Source organism: Physeter macrocephalus, chromosome 16 (genome assembly GCF_002837175.3).
Source record: "Physeter macrocephalus isolate SW-GA chromosome 16, ASM283717v5, whole genome shotgun sequence".
Taxonomy (NCBI): domain Eukaryota; kingdom Metazoa; phylum Chordata; class Mammalia; order Artiodactyla; family Physeteridae; genus Physeter; species Physeter macrocephalus.
Window position 1 is genome coordinate 73,065,335 of NC_041229.1, and position 22,280 is coordinate 73,087,614.

The following is a 22,280-nucleotide window of genomic DNA, read 5'->3' on the forward strand; positions in this document are numbered from 1 at the left end:
TCCTTTGTTGGGCTCCCCAAACATGGTCACTCTGACTCCTCCAAGCCGGAAAGGCAGGCTCTTAATCATGTACACACACACTCACACACACCCCATCACCTTCACTATGTCCTGTTGGTTAGAAGGAAGTTACAGGTCCCACCCACACTCAAGGGAAGGGAATCCACAAGGGCGTGAACACCAGGAGGTGGAGGTTATGGGGCAACTTTATGAATCTGCCAGTGGCAGAGCTGGGTGGGACAACCCCAGAGCTGTCTCAAAACCTGACACATCTTTCTTTCTGTGCATCTGATTTCCCCAAACCTCTGTCCTAGGGAGGTACTTCTCCATGTGTAGACCTGAGAAGGGGGTGCAGAACAAAACCTGGCCTGCAGTCTCTCTAGCTCGGCTATCAGGGAGCAGATGTCAGGAGATTCACCTCCTTGCAGCTAGTGACTGTCTGTCTGGGTTGGTGTTTCTCTCAGCTCTCTGTGCAATTATGTAGTAGCCTCCGCTGAACTGTATCTTTAGTCTCTATCTACTACTGGCAACTTACCTTCTCTGTATTGAATGGACTTGCTTTCTTTCATTTATTTGTGTGTACATACTGTCTTCCTCAATGATACTATAAGCAAAGGCAGGAGCCATTTCTTAAATCGGGAACCATCCACATGCCCTCCAAGTAGGTTTAATAGAAGCCAAGGCAGAGGAACTTTGGGGGAAATAGTTCATATTGGCTCTCTAGTGGTGTGGAGGAAAAGGGATCTCTAGGTCAGTGTGAAAATCTGCCTCTTAGCTGTACTTGGTTGTGCAAACAAAACATGTATATTTGAAAGCTTTGAGCTTGTAAATGCTCAGATTACCCTGAAACAATGTGCTTGGTTCCTGCTAGAGCTGCTGGGCATGCATCTGGAGGCAGATGGGTAATGAAGAGATAAAGAGAGAAAGACATGGGTTAAGTCTTTGCATACACTGGCAGTGTGACCCTGGACTTGCTGCTTGAATTTCTGGGAGTCTCAGTGACCTCATCGCCCTAGCTTGTAGAGATAATGCCTTTAAAATGTGTAACACAGTGCCTGGAACATAGGAAACCAGCAGGAAATAGATATTACAATGACCCTTTAAGACCCTGACAAGGGAAGGCACGTGTTAATTCTTAAGGTACAATTTGTTGCATAACCAGGGGATCAGGGAGATGCACACTTAACACATTATAGCTTGTTCCTTCTCTTGGGGCTCATGGAGGGTTTGATGTGGTAGTTCCTTGAGTGTGGACGAAATTAGAATTCTTACTGCTACTTGCCCACCCCTGGAGCTGGGCCATTTGGAAAGTGTGGAAAGAGGACTGTAGCTACAGCCCCTCTTCTGTGGACAGCGGGACAGAAGAGGGTGGATGCTGGCCATGCCATGCCATGCCAGGGCAGGAGCACCCCAACTCACACCTCTCATTTCCAACCTCCCAGGGCGTGGTGGAAAGCCCAGGGGACTAAGCTGGCGGTCCTTGGCCAAGCAACAGCTTCTCTGAAGCCATTTTCACTCTGTAGAAGTGGAGCCATATGGACGATCAAAAGAGGGGAAGAACGTAGGCAATAAACTTGGCATATCTCAGGAAACCCAGGATGTATTCTCCATACTAAGAATTTGCCTCAGAGGTTCGAGAAATTTTCCTTTTCTTCCAACAGGCCAAATGAAAAGTTAAATACATTTTAGAAAAGTTTTAATTTGAACAACTTATGATTAAAAATACATTTTATAAATAATTTTTCCATAGACTTGATTAAGGATTGTTGCAAACTTTACAAAAAGACGTACTGCAACAACAGCGGAAAGAAATTACAAAAAATATAGCTACAGCCCTCCTATTTAAAAATACAACATTGTACATCACAGCGTTTTCTTTGTGCAAAGTTGAAGAGAGCGCTGCATTAGGCCTGTCACAGATTCACTCGAAGGGAAGTAAACTTCAACACAGTTACTAGGCATAATAGTAATAGGCACAGCTGGAACAACGAACTCTTTCCCCCTAGAAGTTAATATACCTCAGTTCTTTTATTTTGTAGGACTGATGGCTGAACTTAGCTTAATACAAATATATATTTATATGTGTGTATGGATATATATAAGTATGAAAACAAGTGTCTGTTTTGAAATTAAGTAAACTCCCAACGTATTTACAGCATTTTCAGAGAACGTGTTCTCCAAATCAGTCTGAGGACATCCTCTCTGTTAAAGAACTCTAGAAGATTAAACGAGGCCAGATGTGTCAATTAATGGACATCCTCCGTTGAGACTTCCAGTTTTCGCTGTGGGACAAAGAGAGTTCCTATGGAGGTGTTATTAGCACCATGGAAATCCACGCAGGAGGAGCCTGTCGGCTTCGTTGGTCCACCTGGGGTACGGAAGAAGCTTTCAGCCACTAACTGGGACCCTTTAGGTGTCACAGGAACAGGCTGATTGGAAAGAGAAGAATGGAGAAAAGTCAAACCCACGCAGACAGGTACACTTGGCAACCTTAGAAAACTGGACTGGAGGGACACGTCACATGATGGGAACCTCGCACGCCCTGAAATCTGCCGGCTGAGCCTGCATGAGTTTCATGTTCTCAATTATTTTTGCTAAGGTGAGACAAAAAGCTCATGATAACCCCATAAAATGGACTCCTTGGGCACTCTTCCTGGGTTTGGAAGGAAGGCAAGCCTTTAATCTCCTCACTCTCCCATCTTTTCCTTTTCCCAAAGGAGGAAAGCCAATGTGAGTCTCTCCCATGATGTTGATATTGGGGACTTAATAACCTAAGGAAAAAAAAAAAAAAAGGAAATACTCTTACCTGTTGTGCCCCTGTCACTGCAACTGATTGTCCATTTGTTTGGTTCTGGCCCAGGACTGATACGTCGTACTTGGTGGCCCTTCCTTGCTGAGTGCCTGCATTTTCTGGTGTGACACTAACAGCCTCTATTCTTGGAGACACAGGAACGGTTCCGGGCCCGGGGCTGGCGGACACCTGCATACCGGGGGAGATGAGGCCCAAGTGCTGCAGAGTGAAGTTTACAACGGCTGAGCTCGGGTTCTGGACGGGAACGGGGTGGCTCGAAGTGAGAGCCGGGCTGTTCCCGACAGGGACGGCTGCCACGGAAGTTGGTGAGACCATTAGCTTCAAAGGTGTTACATGAAAAGAGGGAAAATTAACAGCAGTGAGTTCAGATGATGTCACTGGAATAACACCTGGAAAGAAAAGGGGGGAGAATATCTTAAAAGCACAGGCATTTGTCCGAGAAGCATACAAGGCTTGAATGAACTTGAGAATGACCCACATTTGAACAGTGTTTTCCGTACACTCACCTGCGATTGGGGAGCTGTAGATCCTGTGGTTTGGGGAAAGTGTACCTGAGCTTTCTTTACTAGACAAAATGGACTCTGCCCCCAGGGTTGAGCACTGGGTGAGAGGGATTAGGTATCCTGATGGGAACAAGGTCTAGAAAACAAGGAGGAAGCATTTATTTTACACACAAATACGGAAGAAAAATGGCCAAGCGCCTCTTCTGGGACTAGTATCCCTTGGTGGTTCTCTCATCAGACTAAAGCCTCCAATGGTATGGGCCACGGGCAGGCCAGCTATAATGGCTCCTTGAAGACAATAGCCCTCCTTCCCATTCCAACGCTTGTCCTGAATAATACAAACCATGTGTTTCTTAAATGCCATCTGTGGTCTTAGGAAGTGTCCTAAAGCTAGCACTGAACCTGCTAGGGCAGGATTTACCTAGCACATCCCCCCTGACCCCCACCACTGACGCCCTAAGTCCTGCTACCAGACTTCTTGGTATGATGTGGTACAGTCAGAACAAGTTTAATGCAGCTGGGCACTGTAAAGGCACTGCTGTGTTATTATCTGATTGTCCTTGAATTGTGTGGGATGGTATTTCCCAAGAATATTCTGAGGGACTCTAGTCCTATGGGATGCAAGCAGGCACTCTGCGAATCATAGTCAAATATGTTTGGGAAATTCTGAATTAAACAAAGAAAAAAGGTCTTTATGACAGAATTTCTAAGGGACTTTTATGATGGCATGCATTGTTCTTCAAGGGGGCATCATGTAACATTACCTAGGTTATTCAGCAACTAAATTTTCGGTAGTATTGGTATTTAAGGAAAACATTTTAAGAAATGTTGATTTACAGAAAGGGAACGCCAAACCACAGGCCAAAAATACAGCCTCCTGGCTGTTTTTGTAAATAAAATTTTATTGGAACATAGCCATGCCCATTCATTTATGTATTGTCTACAGATGCATTCCTTTTTTTTTTTTTTTTTTTAACAATGGCAGAGTGAATAGGTGCAACAGAGACCATATGGCGCACAAAGCCAAAAACATTTACTACCTGGTCCTTTACAGAAAAAGTTTGCTGACTCCTGATTTAGAACAAAGGAATTATACAACTATAGATTTTTTTCCCTAGTACTTTAGGTTCAAATGATACCAGACAAACACCCTTATAATATACAAATGAAAGGGCAGGGCACCAGGGCTCAAAAATTACAGATAAAAAAGAGAACTGATTACTTCATATTAGATGCCCAGTTGTCATGCAGCAAAAGCTTTAGGGAATAAAGTTACATACATCCCAAACCGAAATGGCCAGAGTGTTGGGTTGTGTGTGTCTGCACCATGCCTGCTGATCATTGTACTTTTCCAAACAGAGAGAGCCTACATGGGTGGCTGAGCCGCCTGAAAAGTCTGCTCAGTCTTACCAGGAGCAGGACTGGTAAAAGCAAAAAAGCAGGTCTTGTAAACTAGGGGCCCTCCTTTTATCTTCCTCCGGATCTTTCTTCTCGCCATTGTCAAAACAACAGTCTATACTTTGATCTAGCTGTTAATAGGTCTGGTCAGAATCCGCAATGCTAAAGGGTACCACAGACTTTCAATTTTGTTTCTTAGGTGCTGAGTTCTATTCAATATCTTTACTAGTAGGTTCCTTAAAGACTGCAGCAAAAAAGAATTTTTAAGGGGTAGATTTAGGTGTTTTACAAATAGCTGCTCTTTGCTATCTTTAACCGTACTCTCTCATGGTACGAGTTTTTCTGGTTGCCGGTTTAACTCTTTTCAAATCTCCGGCAAGACCTATAATACTCTAATAATAATTATCTTTCCATTTCCTACAAACTATATTCATCGCCAAATTTTTTCACCTATAGTGCCAATTCCTTTTTTTAAAGAAAGCAGGACGAAAGAATTTGACATATTTCAACTTGCACATCTTCTCATTGAGCCTACATTACCACTCTTACCCCTCTTCCTATGACACTATCCTGTTTTACTTTCACCATATTTCTTATCATTCACTACCTGATATGTTTGTGTTTATTTGTATACTGTCTTCTCTCCACCCCTAGAAGTGTAGATTCTCAGTAAATGTTTGTTGAATGAATTAATGAATTAACACACGAATCTCTCACTTTCTTTGTTCTGCTCAGTCCCTGCTAAAAAGAAATGGTCAAAATGAAGTCAGAGATGAAAAAAGAGGCAGGGGACATGAAAAATCTATCCAGTGAAAACCCTAATCCTGAATAACTAAGTGAGCAACAGGAGACCATTATTAAATCATAGCCTTTGGCTCAAAGAGATTATGGACCTCCCAGAAAATCGAATCAAGCCGAAGCCTTGTGATTTTCCCCCTAGCATGGATATTAGATGCAAAATGATACTATGCAAAGATAATGGATGTTTTGAATGGTTACCATGAGGCCATCCTCAGGGAAGATTTGACAAACTCTAAAGCCTCCTTAATAACAACAGTTACAGATAATACCCTTCAGCTTCTACGGTGCCTTAAAAGGACCACAAACCCCTTTATGTAAAACATCATGTAATAAATGCACTTAACCTCACAAAAACTGTCATATGGCCCTGGGAAAAGTGCTCAAAAGTAACCACCCCCAAAGGCAGGTGCTGGGTTTGGTTTGATCCAGAGCACAGGTTTGATCCAAAGCACATTCTCCTTACACCCAACAGACGATCAGGAAAAACTGGCAGAACAAATTCTTTATAGATGTGGAAAAACAAGATAAAGGGAAGTAAAAGAACTTGAATTAGCAGCAGGGACAAAATGAGAGATTAACTTCTGCTTCCACGTTTAGTGGTGTTTGTTTATTTGGTGATGCTGTCTTTCATATATAATTGTCCTAAGGGAGGAAAATGAGATAATGTATGTAAAAGTGCCTAATATTTCTGCTGTATGGTATGTGGGGAGGCATCCAGTAAATGTTCATTCCTTCCTGAATAAAACTCCATCTAGGAAAAAAATTGTCTAGAACATCAAAATCTCTAGAAACCAATGCATCAAATATACCTAAAATTAGCCAAGCTAAGTTTGATTTTTCTATTTGCACAAAAGAGAAATTTTGGTTTAAATTTTAGGTAGAAAGTAAAAACAGGGGCAACAATTTCTCTTCTAGGCAACAGATGCCAGATACATGACATCAAACAAATATCAAGTAATGACGCAGAAAGCAGGAGTTAAAGGGACCCTATGTGTCCGTCCATTCATTTGGGGTCACGGCTGCTTGTAAATTATTTAAGACTTTCATGGCAGGTGTTTGCATTCCAGTGTGTGACGGAGAAATGGACTTAAGGACAACCACCTGCAGTGCTTTAAAAAGAGAGCAAATAATCCCTTCCTCCAAAGGTTAAAAATGTCCCCGCCATCATCCCAGTAAGGGGATTAGCCGTCTGAGGCCTTGTTTGGATTATGGGATGCTAAGGAACAGTTCCCTGTTTTCTGAGAGACTGCTCTTTGCTCTGGTAAATTTCACAAGCCACCAGATTCTCTCCTAATCAACTGGGGAGCTCCTAAAGCTTTGCACAGTTCAAGGCTGTACTTACTGTGGAGACATTTTCAAGTCCTTTTAGGTCTTCTTTAAATTTCTTTTTGGAACCACTGTCCTCGAGCATGCTTGCCCTCTTTGAGCCTCTTTCTCCAGCAGGCTCCCTGTCTCGGTTCTTTGTACCTTGTCGCTCTAGCCCTGGCAGCAAGCTTCCAGGCCTGGCGGAGGCACTGGTCTTTGGTGCATCATTGGCTGCATTCTCTGTTGTGGTATCGGTGGAACCTTTTGATCTCGTGGAACCTTTTGATCTTGTAGCATTAGAAGAGGGGGTGGGGCAGACCGTGGGGCTCAGGCCTTGGGGTGGCGTCATCGTTTGGGCCTGGGCAGGCTGCAGGTAGATGGCATATGATGGGCCCGAAGGGGCCTGAGGTAGGATCACGGGCACTGCCGACGACAATGGGCTGGGGATGAGGGGGACCACCCCCAGGGGCTGGATGAGGGACGGTGCTGTCATCTCTAGCTCAGCATTTGCTGGAGTGTCCAGAGGGGCCACTGGTTTGCAGTGACCAGATCTTGCCAGCTGTACTTTCACTTTCTTTCTGGGTTCACTAAAAGACAAGATTTAAAACATGATACAATGAAAACATGTTCTCTAAAATGTTCTACCACTTCAGATTGCCCCAGATTGAAGCTATGCTTTTATGAAACTAGCAGATAGTTTCTGTAATGATTCCATATAGAAAAGAGTCTCTCACCAGTTGCCAAGGCTGGTGCCTATTCTTACGTAAAATAAGTAATCCTAACGATGCAAGTAAAGTAATGCATCCTGTTACTAAAGAGCGTTGCCTACCTTGATTGCTCTTCTAACTGCATTTTGCAAATAGCTGCGAGCTGAGCCATTTTACTTGGGAAAGGCACAGAATTCTGAGAACTCTCAGCTGGTAAAATAAAAAGAAGGTGGGGGAGAGGATTGGTCAGAGCAAAAGAATACATGTTCACACAGATGAAACATCACTGAGGTCAAAGGAACATGCACCGCCCCCCAAAATCACCCAGCAATTAAACAATAAACCCCACAAATCACTTTTTATCCTTTAATACATATATAGTTAGGCTTCAAGTGGGTTTGGGACTATGGAAGTTGAAACAGTTCTCTAGCAAGTCCCGCGGGATCAAGCAAGCTAAAAAGTCAGATAAAAAGGAATTCTTCCGAGCAGAGCCCTGACATGATTGTAAACATACCTTTGTTGGTTTTGATAGGGCTAGTGGGAGCAGAATTTATCTTTCTCCGATCACTTTCTATACTCTTTACCAGTTTGATGAGAGATGGGTGTCGAGTGAAGTTTGGTTTCCCACATGTGGAAAAGAGGTTTTTGGCACAGTTCTCTTTAGAAGACCGCCTCCCTTCCAAATCAGAGGGAGCAAAAGGAAGCACTGGGCCAAGACCTGAAACAGGAAAGGGCAGTGTGTTAATACACGGTTGGTTCGGCCTCCTTCTGGGGTATGAATGAGGTCAGAGTGTGATTCTAAAATGATTTTAGGAATTAAACTGGCCACAGTTAATAGAGCACCTACTATGTGCCAGATACCGTTTTAAGGGCTTCACCTACAAAACCTTGTTTATCTTATTAAATAAATTCTGAGATAATATTTCACACTTTATCATCTCTGAAAGCTGTTGTATCTTATAACCAGTGGTGTGCTATAGTGTGACTGTTACTGATTTTTCTTTCTTATTGATATATAAAACATTGTGCATCTCAGAATCAGTGGAGACTTAATCTGATGAAATATGGTGACCCTCACTGCTATGGAGTGAATGTTTGTGTCCCTCCCCACTCCCCCACCCACCAAATTCACACGCTGAAACCTAATGCCCAATATGATGGTATTGGGAGGTGGGGCCTTTGCGAGATGCTCATGAGGGCGGAGCCTTCTTGCATAGGATTAGTGCTCTTATAAAAGAGACCCCACAGAGTTCCCTAGTCCCTTCCACCACGTGAGGTTACAATGAAAAGACGGCTGTCTAGAAAGCAGGTCCTCACCAAACACTGAATCTGCTGGTGCCTTGATTTTGGACTTCCTAGCCTCTAGAACTGTGAGAAGTAAATGTCTGTTGTTTATAAGCCACCCAGTTGATGGTACTCTGCTATGGCAGCCTGAACAGGCTAAGACACTCTCTACAACTTGGGTAGGTACTTCTCAGGAAATGCATCCCCATTTCAGAGACATTTCAGACATTAACTAACTGACTCACGGTCTCTTAGCTTGCAGAATGTGGGCCTGGGATATGAACCTGATCAGTCTAGCCCAGAGCCTACACTCTGAATCCCTGTACCAAAGGACCTCGCTCTGTAGTTATATTCAAAATCACAGTAACCTCACGAAGGTGCCACTGTTCTTCCCACTTGCGGATGAGGAAACAGTCTTGGAGAAGTAACCTGCCCAAGGCCACAAGGCTGATAAGTATCAGAGCTGGGACTGGAACCTAAGCCTCTCTCTGCTTCCACAGCCCATGTTCTTCCCACTTTCCAGCACTTCTGTGTGGGGATCTTGTTGGAACACAAAATGTCAGAATCCCAGAGTTGAGATGGAGACTAGAATATTGATTCTGGAATGAATTCACTTCATATTCTCCATGAGCACAGACTCTGTTATGGTCACTGAGCAGCATAATAATGACAGCAGTAGTATCTTATGCTTTGTGATGCTTTCAACTTTCTCAAATCCTTTCACATACAGATTCTACCTCCTGCACAGGGTGTGCAGTTGTTATGGACCTTGGGCTGCTGATGGAGCCAAGAGCTAAATTTTCCATATCGGTACTCATCGTTAATTCTCATTTCAATCACTTATATATGTTCTTTACATGTGGGAGTGTGGGTAGGAAGGGAAAGGGAGAATATCTCCAAATGTGTGTTAATTCAAAATAATGAAGCAATGAATGAAAGAAAACGAATACATACCACTGGGATTTGGACTGATTTCTGGGCCTGTCCATTTAAAAGCTGGTTTTCGGCCTCTTTCCTCGGTAACATGAACTTTCTTGATAAGATCCAGGCTACTCAGAACATTAGCTATATCATACAACCTCCTAATTTTCGCTGGGGGGAAAAAAAGTGTATACATCCCTTAATGGAATAATGAAAGATCACAGGACTTTGCTTCATAAGGACTTCATGTACATTCAAAGAGCTATCCTAACCATCAATGTCAGAGAAAAATGTGACTCTTCTTAAGTTATGCTAGTGACACTGCTTTAATTAAAACAACAAAAAATAGTTTTAAATATTGAAAAGACACAGTTACTGATGATACTGAATTTTGAAATGACAAAAGTACATGTTGGAAAAGGGAAAGTGACTCAATGAGATCACCCTATTGGGAATCATGTTACAGATTTTCTAATAAAAATTTACCATTGCTGGGCATCTCCTAGTGAGGATTCAGGATTATGAACAAATAGAAATATAGTATCGATGATAAATGTATTGCTTTTCTGCTTGTGAGTTTATAAAAAGATTTATTTAATAACATAAGCATGGAATATTCTATAGCCCATCAAAATTTATAAATTTTCATACTGTCCATATGTAATATGAAAAGCAGAGATTTGTTAATTCTATAAATCTTACATATCTTGAAAAGTTTTGCTACAAAAAGTCTGCCTTTACTTCAGCTTGACAGTACAAAGTTACAAGTTGAGCCCCTCCTTCATAGCCATGCCAGAAGGTTCTGAATTCCCTGGGGATTCAGGAAATTACACATCTGTAGTTCCTGGAATAGTTTCCAGGGCTGTGACTAACCAGTGAAATGGAGAGCTGAAAACTGTCTGGTGGCTCAGAGAAAGCGGGCAGCCCATCAGTAGTATCGGGATGTGTTTTTTGAGATGACAGATCTCCCAAGCCCATTACCAGCATTATTGCCTTAATCTCTATTCATTTTGTCTTTATAGAGACACGGGAGATGTCTGAATATACTTTCATGTACTTTTAATATACTTCACCATACAGCTTCACAGGGATGGGAAGGGATCTGTGTGGTAGCTCCCAGGCATTCCCCCAGCCTCTGCTGTGGCTCGGGGCAGCTGTTCCTCACCAGTCAGTCGGGTTCCCCGAATGACCCATGTCCAGGCCAGCCTCATGCCCTACTTGGAGGTCGCTAATGCCCTCAGGTGTCTGCTGAGCACTCCTTTTCTCACTCTCTCTCTATTCCTTTTTGAGGGGGTTCCTGCAAAGTCTGTTCTAGAGGCAAGGGTAGAGCTGTGTTAGGGACCCAATCTAAGGTCTCTTTCCAACTTAGAGCAGATATTCTGGCTAAAACCACTTTCAAAATGGCGAACCAACTGTGCTGCAGGTCACTTCTGGGGACAGTGTTAGAAGTTACTTTCACCCTCAGATATGAGAGTCAGTGGAAAGAGCAGAGACCTGGGTTCCAGTCCCACTTTACAATTTACTGCTCATTTAGATTTCAGACAGTACAGACTCTACATGTGTAAAATGGAGACAATGTTACAGTAACAAAGGAGGTAACATTTAAGGAACTGTATAAGCCAAAGTGTCAGATAAGAGTAATTATATACGTATCTTTGAATCCTACAAGTCAGCTAAAGCAGTATCATCATGGCTTCTGGGGAGAAGTGAAGATACAAAAGCCTAACTAGATATGATCTGTTTATATAACAAATGTATTTGGAAATCAGTTAATAACCGAGATTTTATTATTTAAGGGTAGGTCCAAAAGTCCATGGCAGTCGTGCCACTTACTTTTAAACTTGCTTTTATCCAAATCTTCCACATGGTCCTCCCCAATTAAAATCTTGGCAGCAATTTCCAGGCTTACTATCTGAGGCGTTGACACCAAAAATAGCATCACAAATTTCTGGCTCATCACTCTTAAAGACTTGTCTTTGCGGCTGTTTACAGAGGCTTTGGAGAAGGAAGAGGATTAGAGAATTAAAATTCATGAAGGGACAAGTGCTTTCTAAAGTAACCAGGCTAAAAATACCACAACCTGATCCCACGGTTGATGTGCAGCATTTTCACATTAAAAGCAGCAGTAGCTTTGAGCGTGGTTCCCTAAGGAACCTCTTCTTTAGACCTCCCAGAGGTGCTCTGCCGCCTGAGCTTTTCAACAGCAGCTCTCACCTGCCCGAAATTCCACTCCAGGGAGTTCGACAAAACACATGTCTGGGTGTCCGTTTTGGCCAGTGTTTGATTTGATGATCGGATCCTCTATACGGTAACTCTTACTAAAGTCAAACTCTTGTTCATATTCTTTCTTTTTGATCATCATAATCTGCTCGGCATACTTGTTCTCTTCCCCGACACTCTTCAAAGTCCCAAGGGTTTGGTTGAGGTTGTGTCGGCCGTGCCAAGTGTACCTGTTTTTGGCAAGCCGGCTCACCATGTGCAGACTCTCTAGGACGTTGACGATATCGTAAATGCGTCGGCGCTCGACATCTGCAAAGAACGAGCAATTGTACCTTTACTAGGATCAGATTTTGTAATGTGGATAGAATTGAATACCTTTTCCTTCCAGGGATTACTAGTCAGTAGGTTCTGGATTATATAACTTTATTTATGCTCAACAAAGAGTGTGAAGATGAGAAAGGCATGTCCCTGCTCTCCAAGGGCACAAATAGTTAATATGAACTAGAAAGGTGACATTTATTGAGGGCTTCCGCTGCGCCATACAGGTTTGGGACATTTTTACCCTAAACTTGTGAGGTAGGCATTATTATCCACACTTTAATGATGAGGAGATAGAGGCTCAGGCTGGCTAAGCTGTTCACCTCAAGGCACAGAGCCAGTAAGTGGCAAAATCAAGTCTTCAGTGCTCTATATCCCACACTCTACACTCCATTTCTTATATTAGTTCCACACACACACACACACACACACACACACACACACACACAGCTGTCATATGATAGGTACAAGGTGCTGAGATTCCTTGCTGTTCCTGGAACTTGCCAGATATGCCCTTGCCTGAGGCCTTTGTGCTGGGCTGCTCCTTCTGGCTGGAATCCCTCTCCCAGATGTCCTCATAGCTCCCCACCTCTTTTGAGTCCTTGCTCGGATGTCACCCTCTTAACAAGGCCTGACCTGACCACTTCATTTAAAATTAAATTTCAAATTGCAAAGCACACCCCTAGCACTCCGATCCCCCTCTACCTTGGTCTACATTTTCTTTTTTCCATAGCACATACTACCTTCTAACATATATCATAATTACTTACTTATTTTGTCCTTTGCATATTATCTATTGCCCCCAATAGAAAGCAGGTTCCACAGGAGCAGGGATTTTGTCTTTCTGTTCACCAGTGTCATCCCAGCTGCTACAACATTGCCTGGCACATAATAGGTGATCAATGGATACCTGCTGAATTAAAGGGTACATCCTCCATAGCTACAATGAAGTGTATGTGAAGAGATGAATCTAAATGGCATATTCTTAAAATATGAAATAAAGCTGATATGTATAAACATGTATGAGAAGGACAAAACTTTCTTCCAGGGGTGATAGCTATATATTAAAATATCCTGTATATCTCTTCACAGATCCAGATTATAGTATTTTCATGACTCCAAAGGTATACCAAGTTTGCCACAGACTCCTTTTCAGCTGTAACTAGATTTGAGTCCGTGAAGAGAGGAGCGAAAGGGGGCAGGGGAACACAGTAACTTTTGGCAAACACAAAACATTCAGAAAATGCACTGGTTCTCAGAGTAGTGCTGAATGGCAGGGAGGGCTAAATCCCTGCTCCCATGCCCGGAGGCCGATCCTCATTGTAAACTGTGAAGAAACCATTCCACAGCCTGTCTCCACCCGTGAGAAACAAGACCCAAGTTCAGAGTTGTAGCTGTTTATGAAACAAGTCATAGAACAATGGTGCCTCCCTTTAAAGCTTCAGAGCTTTCGAAATGCAGTCAGATCAATCTCCATTGTGATTTTCTGCTTCTGTTTTAAGACTTAACTGAGACTGGAAACTATATGCGGTTATTCTTAAATTAATAGGGCTTTACAGATGGATAACTTCTGTGTGGCCCTGTGTCATTACAAACACTGGCTAGATGAGCGTGGGTCTGAAGGAGTAAGTCTATGAAGTCCCTTTAATGATTAACCATTTCGGTGAGCTCTTTGCATACTTACTAAGTTCCTCGGCTACTTCATCAAGACAGATGTCGTTATTCACAGCAGGGTTGGGATAGTTGGGATATCGAGCTAAGAACTTATGACACAACAGTCCTAAACTTTTCTCTTTTCGACTGGGTTGGGATTTCTCATATTCGTCTCCAGATAAGTGTTCCTACAAAGAAAGATGTAAATAATGTCTTATTCGTAAAGATTTATTGGGGGCATCTGCGCTTAATGACTAACACTTATACACATGGTTTGCTTCGATAGCTACAAAATTGGAAAGAAAAGCTGTGGAGCCAGGATAAATTGCTTGACAGATCTGAAAGGGAAGAAGTTTATAAGTAAGTCACAGGTTCAGAATTCCCAGGGCTGTATTTGATGGGGTCCAAACCCCTCCAGGGCTCTGAGGGGGGTGATGCTTCACACTGCTCCCCCACCCCCACTCCCCAAATCCCCCAGTCTCCACCCAGGCCTCTGAAAACCTACATGTAAACAATCTCTGGCCTCAGGTAATCCATTTCCGTTGTCAAACAAACCCCTTTTCTGATCTCTGTAGCGGATCTCTGGGCTCACGGCACTGATTAGCATTTTTAGGTTGGCTGTTGGTGTCCACGGTTCTCCCTGGGAGATCTCCTTGGGCTTGGTGGGTGTGGTTAAAGGGCCAAAGTCAGGTTGGATCTCCGCCAACACTATATTTGCTGCGGTGGATTCTTTCAGAGGTGTTTTCACCAGTCCCCTTTTATGTGGCTCGAAAAAGAGATTTTCCTGGTTCAAAACAAGTAAATTATTAAATCCACTGTAAAAAAGGATTTATCAGATAGCTTTTGACTCTAGAAATTGTATAAATAGAATAGCGCTAAGGAAAAAATGCCTAGTGAGGTTGTCGAGATGATTAAAGTAGTGACTATATTCCAGTGATCACTTTGACACTTGTCCATTCTAACAGCTAAATTTCCCATTTTTAACTTTTCAACAAAGCATGGACTTAAACTTTTCATCTTATGTTCCAAGAATTTAAAAAGAAAACTTTAAGACTTATAATTAAAAAAAATTTATTTTGAAATAACTTTAGATTTAGAGAAAAGTTGCAAAGATTGAGCATTCCCATATACCTTTCACTTAGCTTCCCTTAATAGGACTGATAATTCTAAGTGATCCCAAACTCCTCGGAGTGACTTTGACTTATGACACTGTAATAAGTGAACGTCTCCACGGTAGAAACCATGTCCCATTCATCTGTGTATCTAGCACAATGATTGCATGCAGTGGCTACTCAATAAAATACCACTGATGCAGAAAAGTCAGAGAGCCAAGGAAACAAGGGTGAAGGCTAGCATATGGTCAGACTTGATGGCAAAATCCACTGGGGAGCAAAATCCAGAGTGCCTACGAGCAGCATTTCCGACCAGAAAAGTCTTCTCTTTGAATATTTAACCTTTTCACTTTACAGATAGAGAAAATGGAACCCAGAGAAGTAAAATTAGTTACCTAAGACCACAAAGCTGGTTCCTGGCAGAGGCTGGACTGCCACTGAGAAACAAGGGGGTACATGAACAGCAGTTCATACTTAAGACTGATGGAGACTATGTTTCTTCTACTTTTGGCCACTGGTGACTTCACACATTCCTACCACCTGTATCTATTTTATATTTTTAAAAAATTTGATTAGGATGTTTATTATCATGTTTTTATTAATAGCAACAAAAGATATTTGTCTACAATTTACAATGTACAATGACCAGTCAATCCCCCTCTTGCATTGCTATGCATTAACTGTTCTGTTTTAATGGAAACACTGAGAATACATCTATATCTATAAGAAAATGGTTAGGATGGCAATAAGCGAAAGAACAGAGATTCACTAATTCTTCAGTGACTTTAGGAACAAAGATTAATGGGACTATTTTATATGTCTGTGACTCTTTAGGATTTATCAAGTGCTTTTCCATTTGTGTTTTCATCCAATCCTATAGTCCTATTCTACAGAAGAGGACACCCAGGCTGAGCGAGGTCACACAGGACTTGAATCTGAATCTCCTCCATCCAACTATGGTGCCCTTACATGGAAGTCAGTGTGATGGACCCAAGGGGGGGACCCTCCCCTGATGGTGCACTTGAGAGGTGCTGATCCAAGAAGGGGATTTTTCTCAGGGCTGCTGTCCTTTGCCTCTGACCATCAGAAGCAATAGCAATTCTCTTACTTGACTACTATCTAAAACTTTTAGGAAATTTGCATATTTCATTTTTTTTAACCTATCAGTATTTGGACATCAATCAAGATACCCCCCACTGACAGTGTCCCCTATAGTTAAAAGAAACTGGTGGTTTGGTAGAAAATTATCTTAACAGGAAATCCAATCTCAAATCATGTCAAATGCCCTTTCTGAATTCCTATTGTTCAAGAATTCTCAGAAATATCATAAAGCAACTAACACATTTTATTATTCTTAAAAATACCTTTTCTCTCTACTTATCTCTTTGAAATTTCCACCAAATCATAAAAAACTAGAAAGATTAATCCTGGGTAATTTTCCCCTCTTCAAAAATTAAATTTCCCTTCCTTCTGGGTCTTTATAGGGGCTAACCAAAAAAGGATAACCAAAAAAGGATGCGGCATTAGTAAGATATTGGATATTGAAAAATCATGGAGCTAAATCAGGATGATGTTGCATTTAAAACTGCAAGGATGAGTATTGAAGCTAAAAAGGTACCTTTTCGTTCTCCATTCTGTAAATTTCTCATACATTTAGAGTTTCTTTAAAAATGAAAAATCTGGATTTCCTCCCAATATCCTGATGGTTCAAGTAGTCCAGGTAGTACAATTAAAAATTTTAATATCCTTAAAGAAAAAAGGAAATAGAAAAAGTTAAAGAAAAATAAAAGCCGTAGATCTGTTGAAAATAACTTCATGGACGCCACAGGCTACTGAAACAAAGGCTAAAGAAAACTGACAAACTACATTTACATTTTATTCCCGACCACAGACAGCCCCACGGGGCAGAGAACTCCATCAAACTCCTGTAAATTCCTTCAGCTAACCGATCTGCTGTCATGAGACTTCAAGCAACCCACAGAATTTCCAGTGACAGCCCTCTCCCACCTTTAGAGAAGGCAAACGATTCTCCAGACCCCACCGAATGGACTGTAGCAAGCACAAGCACCCACCTGTTCACAGATCAGAGCTCGGGACTCAGAGCGTGAGCCCAGGTTCCGGCTAAGCAGCCACAACCCTAAGTATCTGGATAAATGTCTGCATCTAGATGTCTGAATTTCTCCCTTGACACACACGTGCATAGGCTCAGCAGTAAAGTCTTGGGAAATAGCTTGATAGGTAACTTACAAATTCAGTCCTTAAGCTCCAAACGTATTCTGGGCATTTAAAGAGCGCCTTATGATTAAGACTTTTTTAAAAAAAGACTTCCTTACAGATGCGGCTTCCTTAAAGAGCTATGTACTCGCTATTCAGGCGGCTAGTTCACCCCACAGTGTTGGACCCTACCATGGAAGGCTGCATTTGCTCAGCAAGGCAACCAGGTACAGTCCCCCTGCCGCCACAGGCTCCCGCGCCCCGCGCACTTCCCCTAGCGCCAGGCCAACTGCCCCTCCCCCCGCCCCGGTCCCAGTCAGCGCGCCGCCCGCCAGGCAGTTCCTGGACAGCATCTTTGCGGTTTCTAGGGCAACGATTCCCGACCAATCAGAGTGCTGGTCGCGGGCCTGCGATTGGTTGGCGGCGCCAGGGGCGGGTCCGGACCTTCCGCCTTCGATTTAAAAATTTGGCGCGGAAAGCCGGACTGTGGTCGGCGCCGCCCCTCATCAGCGCGGGGCTTGAGCGCGGGCAAACCCGCGCCCGGAACCACAGCATCCCCGCCCCTCCCCCTCGCTCGCCCCCTCCCCTCTGCGCGGGAGCTCAGCTCCTCCCTCCGCGGCCCCGGGAGGAGCGAGAGGCGGGAAACGGCCGCCGCTGCCTTCCCGAGCCCTCTCCCGGTGCCAGGCTGGCCGAGCGCCGCGTCCCTCTGCGCCCCGCTGACCTGTCAGTTCACCTCACGGTTGGAGCCGACGGGGGCTGAGCGGGGACTCCTCGGCACCCCTTCCCCGCTCAGGCCCGGGAGCCCGCGTGTCGGGCAGTCAGTCGGTCCTTACGCTGCGCTGAGGTGGGTGCCGGAGGGAAACGCCGGGACCGGGACTGGCGGGCCGGCGGGCGGGCAGAGGGGACGTGACCGTCCAGGAGCAGTCAAGCCCCCGATTTGAAATTAACCCGCTCCCGGCGCGAGCCGATCCCGCGGGCAGGGAGGGCCGCTCCCCTCCCCCACGCCCGCTCTTCCCGGCCCCGGACCTCGCGCGCCAATCCGAGCCTCCAGACTGGAGCCGGCGGCGAATCAGGGTGCAGGCACCGCCCTCCGGTCCTGCCTCCACGACAGAGTTGGGGGAAAAGTTAAGCAACTTTTTTTTTTTTTTTTTTTTTTTTGCAAACACCCCCTCCCCTAGCTCAAACTTGGGGAATGAAGTTTAGTCCGCCCGGGGCACGCGGGTTGGGACGTGGGCGCTCTGCAATCCCCAGCCTGGGTCCGTCCCACCCTCTGCCCAGCCCCAGATCCGCTCACCTGCCCTGGGGATCCCAGCCAGGACCATTACCCCTTCCACCCATGGCATGCATTATTGTGTTGCCCACCATCTGCTCATGGCCTCTAGAAACTGGGGTGTGGAGGGAGGAGCTTGCCAACCGGTGATCATATTTGATGGGCGCGGGGTCTCGGCCCAGGCTTGAGAACGCAGGTGTGGGAGGAGGAGGAATAAGGTTGAAAACCCGCCAAGCCTGTTCCAGGCGTCCCCTGTCTTCCCTCTCCAGGTCTCCTCCCGGCTCCTCCCTTTCCCCTCTCTGTCGTCTTCCCTCGCTTTTTCCTCTTTTTCCGGTTTCCGAGCCTCGGGCAGCTTCAGCATAGAATATTGTAGAGTTCTAGATTAATAGGAGGTTTGGGAGACAACTCTAGTCCCACGCCCTGTTTTGCAGACGGGGAAACCGAGGCCCAGGGCGGCAGCGCTGCCTTTGCCTGTGCCTGGATTGTTTGCGCCCGCGTTGTCTTGCTCCGCTGTTCTCTGCTTTAAAGCGTTTCCCTTTTCTGGGGACCCCTGTGCTGGAGTTGCGGGACCGCATGCATTGCCCAACAGCGCCTAGATCAGGGCGCCCATCTATCGACTGGTTTGAGCTCTTCCTCCTCTTTTGTAATTTCGCATCTCTTAAGCTCCAGCAAAGCTCGGGGCCGCAATCCCCTAGCGTGTAACTTATTTATATTTGTCAACGAATCACCCAGTGCTGACTTGCAGCGCGGGATATTCTTATATTCCCGGACGCGATGTAAGGGCGGGGATACAGTGATACTGAGGCTAAGGTCGCCGTGCTGTAGCGACAGGCCGTAGGACCAGGGGTCCCGGTGGTGAGCGGTGGCTCTTTCTCCCGCTGAGCGCGACCTCAAGGCGCGCAGGGTGGCTGCCCCGAACGGTTAACGCCGTGGTGTCTCGGTCCTTCCCTCTCCACTACCCGGGGAGCGGGTCCTACCCGGCTTCAGGCAAGTGTCGCTCAAGAACTCGCTTCCACCTGAAAGCCGACCTTGGGCGCGGTGCTGTGCAGAAGCCAGCGGCCACCTAGAGCTCTCAGATTTAAAATAAAATGAGGTCACTGGGCAGGGCCCCACCCCCGACAGCCCTGAGCATCTCGTTCTTACAGAGCCCCGGTACCCCTTTTCTGGAGGAAGGTGTGTTTATATATACGTCAATGAAAGGTGGGCAGTTGGTGCTTCTGCTTTAGCCACTGTTTCACGGATTGTTCCCCCTCTCCCACCAGCATTTATAGGAGTGTGCCTGTCCAGCTCTGATCAACCTACCTTAAGTTTTTACAACCCGGGAATCCTCTTTATTTATTTATTTATTTATTTATTTATTTATTTTTTGGGAATCCTCTTTAAAGGAAAGGTCTGATGCCACTGTGTTCAGAACCGGTGACTGATGCGTTCACATCTATGGTCTACGGGGCATTCATGCCCCAGGTGTCTGAGTGCCAAGTACCTGTAAGGCAAATAATGCAAGGAGCAGCCACCTCTGGTGAGGCTGCACAGATGTCATCTCATTCAATACTCAGCACAGGTGTTAACTGCGAGTTACCATCCAGAAAGTGAAGTAGAACATTTTTAAGTAACAAACCCCAGGTCTCAGGGTAAGTGGCTAGTCTGGGATTTGAAGCCAAGTCTCTTTACTCCTGAGAGCTTTCCACTGAAAGCCATGTTCTTCACTGTGCTTGGACCAGTCCGTACTTCCTTCACAGGATAGTTGTGCCCCATTTTATAGAGAAGAAAACTGAGGCACAAAAAGGTTTAAGTGATAGCCAAGTTAGCTGTAGAGTCAGGATTATAATCCAGGTCTACCTGCTCCCAGTTCATATATCCCATTCCACTGCTTCTGAAGGTCCCTATAAAAAGCAATGTTGATGACACATTAGACCACTCTTAACTACATAACCCCTCCCCCAACATAACAAAATATAGAAAAAGTGGGATCTGTAATTCTTGTTTTAATGACAATTGTCATGTCTTATTGAAACATGCAAATTATAATCCAGTTTAATGACTGGGATGAAAAGTGGCCCTATTAAGAGGGAAATGATATAGTTTTAAAGTCTTAACAACCCTTTCATGTAAAGGATATGAAAAAAGAAAGCAATCTAAAACAATTCTACTCAACACTGTATGGTGCGTCTGATTTGAAATTCAGCATGAGTGGAAAGGAAAGACACAAGACTACTGAAAACTTTTATGTTTACTGCAAAACCAAGAAGGAAGGATGAAGGGGCATATTTGAAATCTTTTTTTCTTGTATTGCTATCAGACGTGTTTTCCAGTTATATAATCCAAGGGAATATTCGTGCATTTGTTTCTGGTCTTTTGTTCACCATGTTGTATAATCTGTCTCACTGAAGCAGGCCAGTCTTTCGACTCTCTGCTGCTACCCTTATGCTAGCACAACTTGGAGGATGAGATGTTGGGTAACAAGTTCAGCCTTAAACAATGTAAAAAGATATCAGAGGTAATGGGGAAAGATGGGAGTCACCTGAGGTGTCTAGATTCAAAGGTAACATTCAGGATTTTGGAATCACGGCCCTTTTCGTTATCACCAGAGCCTCACACACAGGGTGTGAAAAAAGCAGGCTCTTCCCTGCTGACCAGGGCAGGTCAAGGAACTAAGAAAAAAGTTGATCTAGCCAGTGGGCTCCTAGACATTTCCCTCTTGCTCTCTCATTGCCTCCACCCCCCACGTGCTTCTATCACCCGCTCTACTTCCTGACCCAGTGGGGGCAGTGCGGACTTGTGCTTTTTCTGCAGCACACATTGGCACGACCACTACAAAAGAGTCGTCTACAGCTTTCAGTTGCACAAATCCCCATGTGCTGGGTTAGGTTGCAGCTGCTCCCAACCAGATCTCAGCCCTCCCTGGGCTTTTTAACTAGTTGGTTACTCTTCCTGAAAATGAAGCATGCTGAGTCCACTTTGGACCAGGTTTAAAGAGGGTAGATACGGCAAGGGGTGCAGGAGGGTAGGAGAGCCTGGAGGTGGCTTGTGCTGACGGTGGAGCCAGAATTGGTCAGAGCCTGCTGGGCTGTGTGTGAGGTTTGCTCCAACTCTCCTGTGACTTCCTGTGGGGAACGCCACTCGACTCAGAGCCCTGAGCGGATATTTGCAGCCCTGAACTCAGCTGCCGCGGCAACAGTTGCTTCCATTTATTGAGCAATTATTGCATCTAAGTTTTTATAATGCTTTGGGGATAACAGAACACAAAATACTGAGGACCCTTTTTATAGAATTGGAGTCCGAGTTCTGTCCTCATTGCGTTACCGCATCATCTGATCTTAAAATTGTCATAGAGCTGAGGATCATGTAGGCTTAGCGCTTATCTTGGATTGGAAGAGGCCATTTTCCAGGTTCTAGAGTACTGAAAATAGATACAGATTACTGGGAGTGGGGGCAGGAATTTAGTACCTGAGAAAGTCCCAGTCAATGCAGGAATCCCATAACCTCCCTGATCAGCGATGGCTACCCTTTGCTTGAAGTCTGGTAGGGAAGGGTAACAGTGCTGGCCCCTTCAGGCAGGTTCCTCACACCCTGTCCTGATCATAACCCTGTGTATGCATCTCTTGTTATACACACCCCACCCACACCACTGTGAGCTCCTGGATGGTAGGGAAAGGAACTCCCTTATATCTCTCTCCCCGCAGTGCTCAGCTGGATGCCTGGTCCAGAGCAGGGGCTTGATAAGTATTGGGTGATTGAATAATTGCCCTCTCCCCAAGCCCA

General features: G+C 44.7%; 1 protein-coding gene across 5 annotated transcripts; it reads right to left on the bottom strand.

Moving 5' to 3' along the window:
* Positions 1 to 1,868: 1,868 nt before the first annotated feature.
* E2F8 (E2F transcription factor 8) lies at positions 1,869 to 18,660 on the bottom strand. Of its 5 annotated transcripts, none has more exons than XM_007118928.4 (13): positions 18,543 to 18,660; positions 16,653 to 16,780; positions 14,428 to 14,706; positions 13,954 to 14,110; positions 11,946 to 12,260; positions 11,565 to 11,726; positions 9,765 to 9,902; positions 8,041 to 8,244; positions 7,649 to 7,736; positions 6,857 to 7,406; positions 3,319 to 3,451; positions 2,807 to 3,201; positions 1,869 to 2,429 (listed from the first exon to the last, which is right to left on the bottom strand). In XM_007118928.4, exons 2-13 carry the CDS (start codon positions 16,665 to 16,667, stop codon positions 2,247 to 2,249), a joined length of 2,619 nt encoding a protein of 872 aa, XP_007118990.1. In that variant the 5' UTR covers positions 16,668 to 16,780; positions 18,543 to 18,660; the 3' UTR covers positions 1,869 to 2,246. The 5 variants fall into 5 exon arrangements, with proteins under 5 accessions (XP_007118990.1, XP_023974787.1, XP_023974788.1 ...); XM_024119019.3 differs by lacking the exon at positions 18,543 to 18,660 and adding an exon at positions 17,970 to 18,183; XM_024119020.3 differs by lacking the exon at positions 18,543 to 18,660 and adding an exon at positions 17,982 to 18,000.
* Between the last annotated feature and the right edge of the window lie 3,620 nt (positions 18,661 to 22,280).

What these genes read in the sequence shown, in the direction of transcription:
- E2F8 (XM_007118928.4), bottom strand. An exon ending in AGGCCAGAGATTGTTTACAT is followed by an intron (nt 14,111 to 14,427) that starts GTAGGTTTTCAG and finishes CTTTCTTTGTAG; the next exon opens with GAACACTTATCTGGAGACGA. An exon ending in TGAAGTAGCCGAGGAACTTA is followed by an intron (nt 12,261 to 13,953) that starts GTAAGTATGCAA and finishes CGTTCTTTGCAG; the next exon opens with ATGTCGAGCGCCGACGCATT.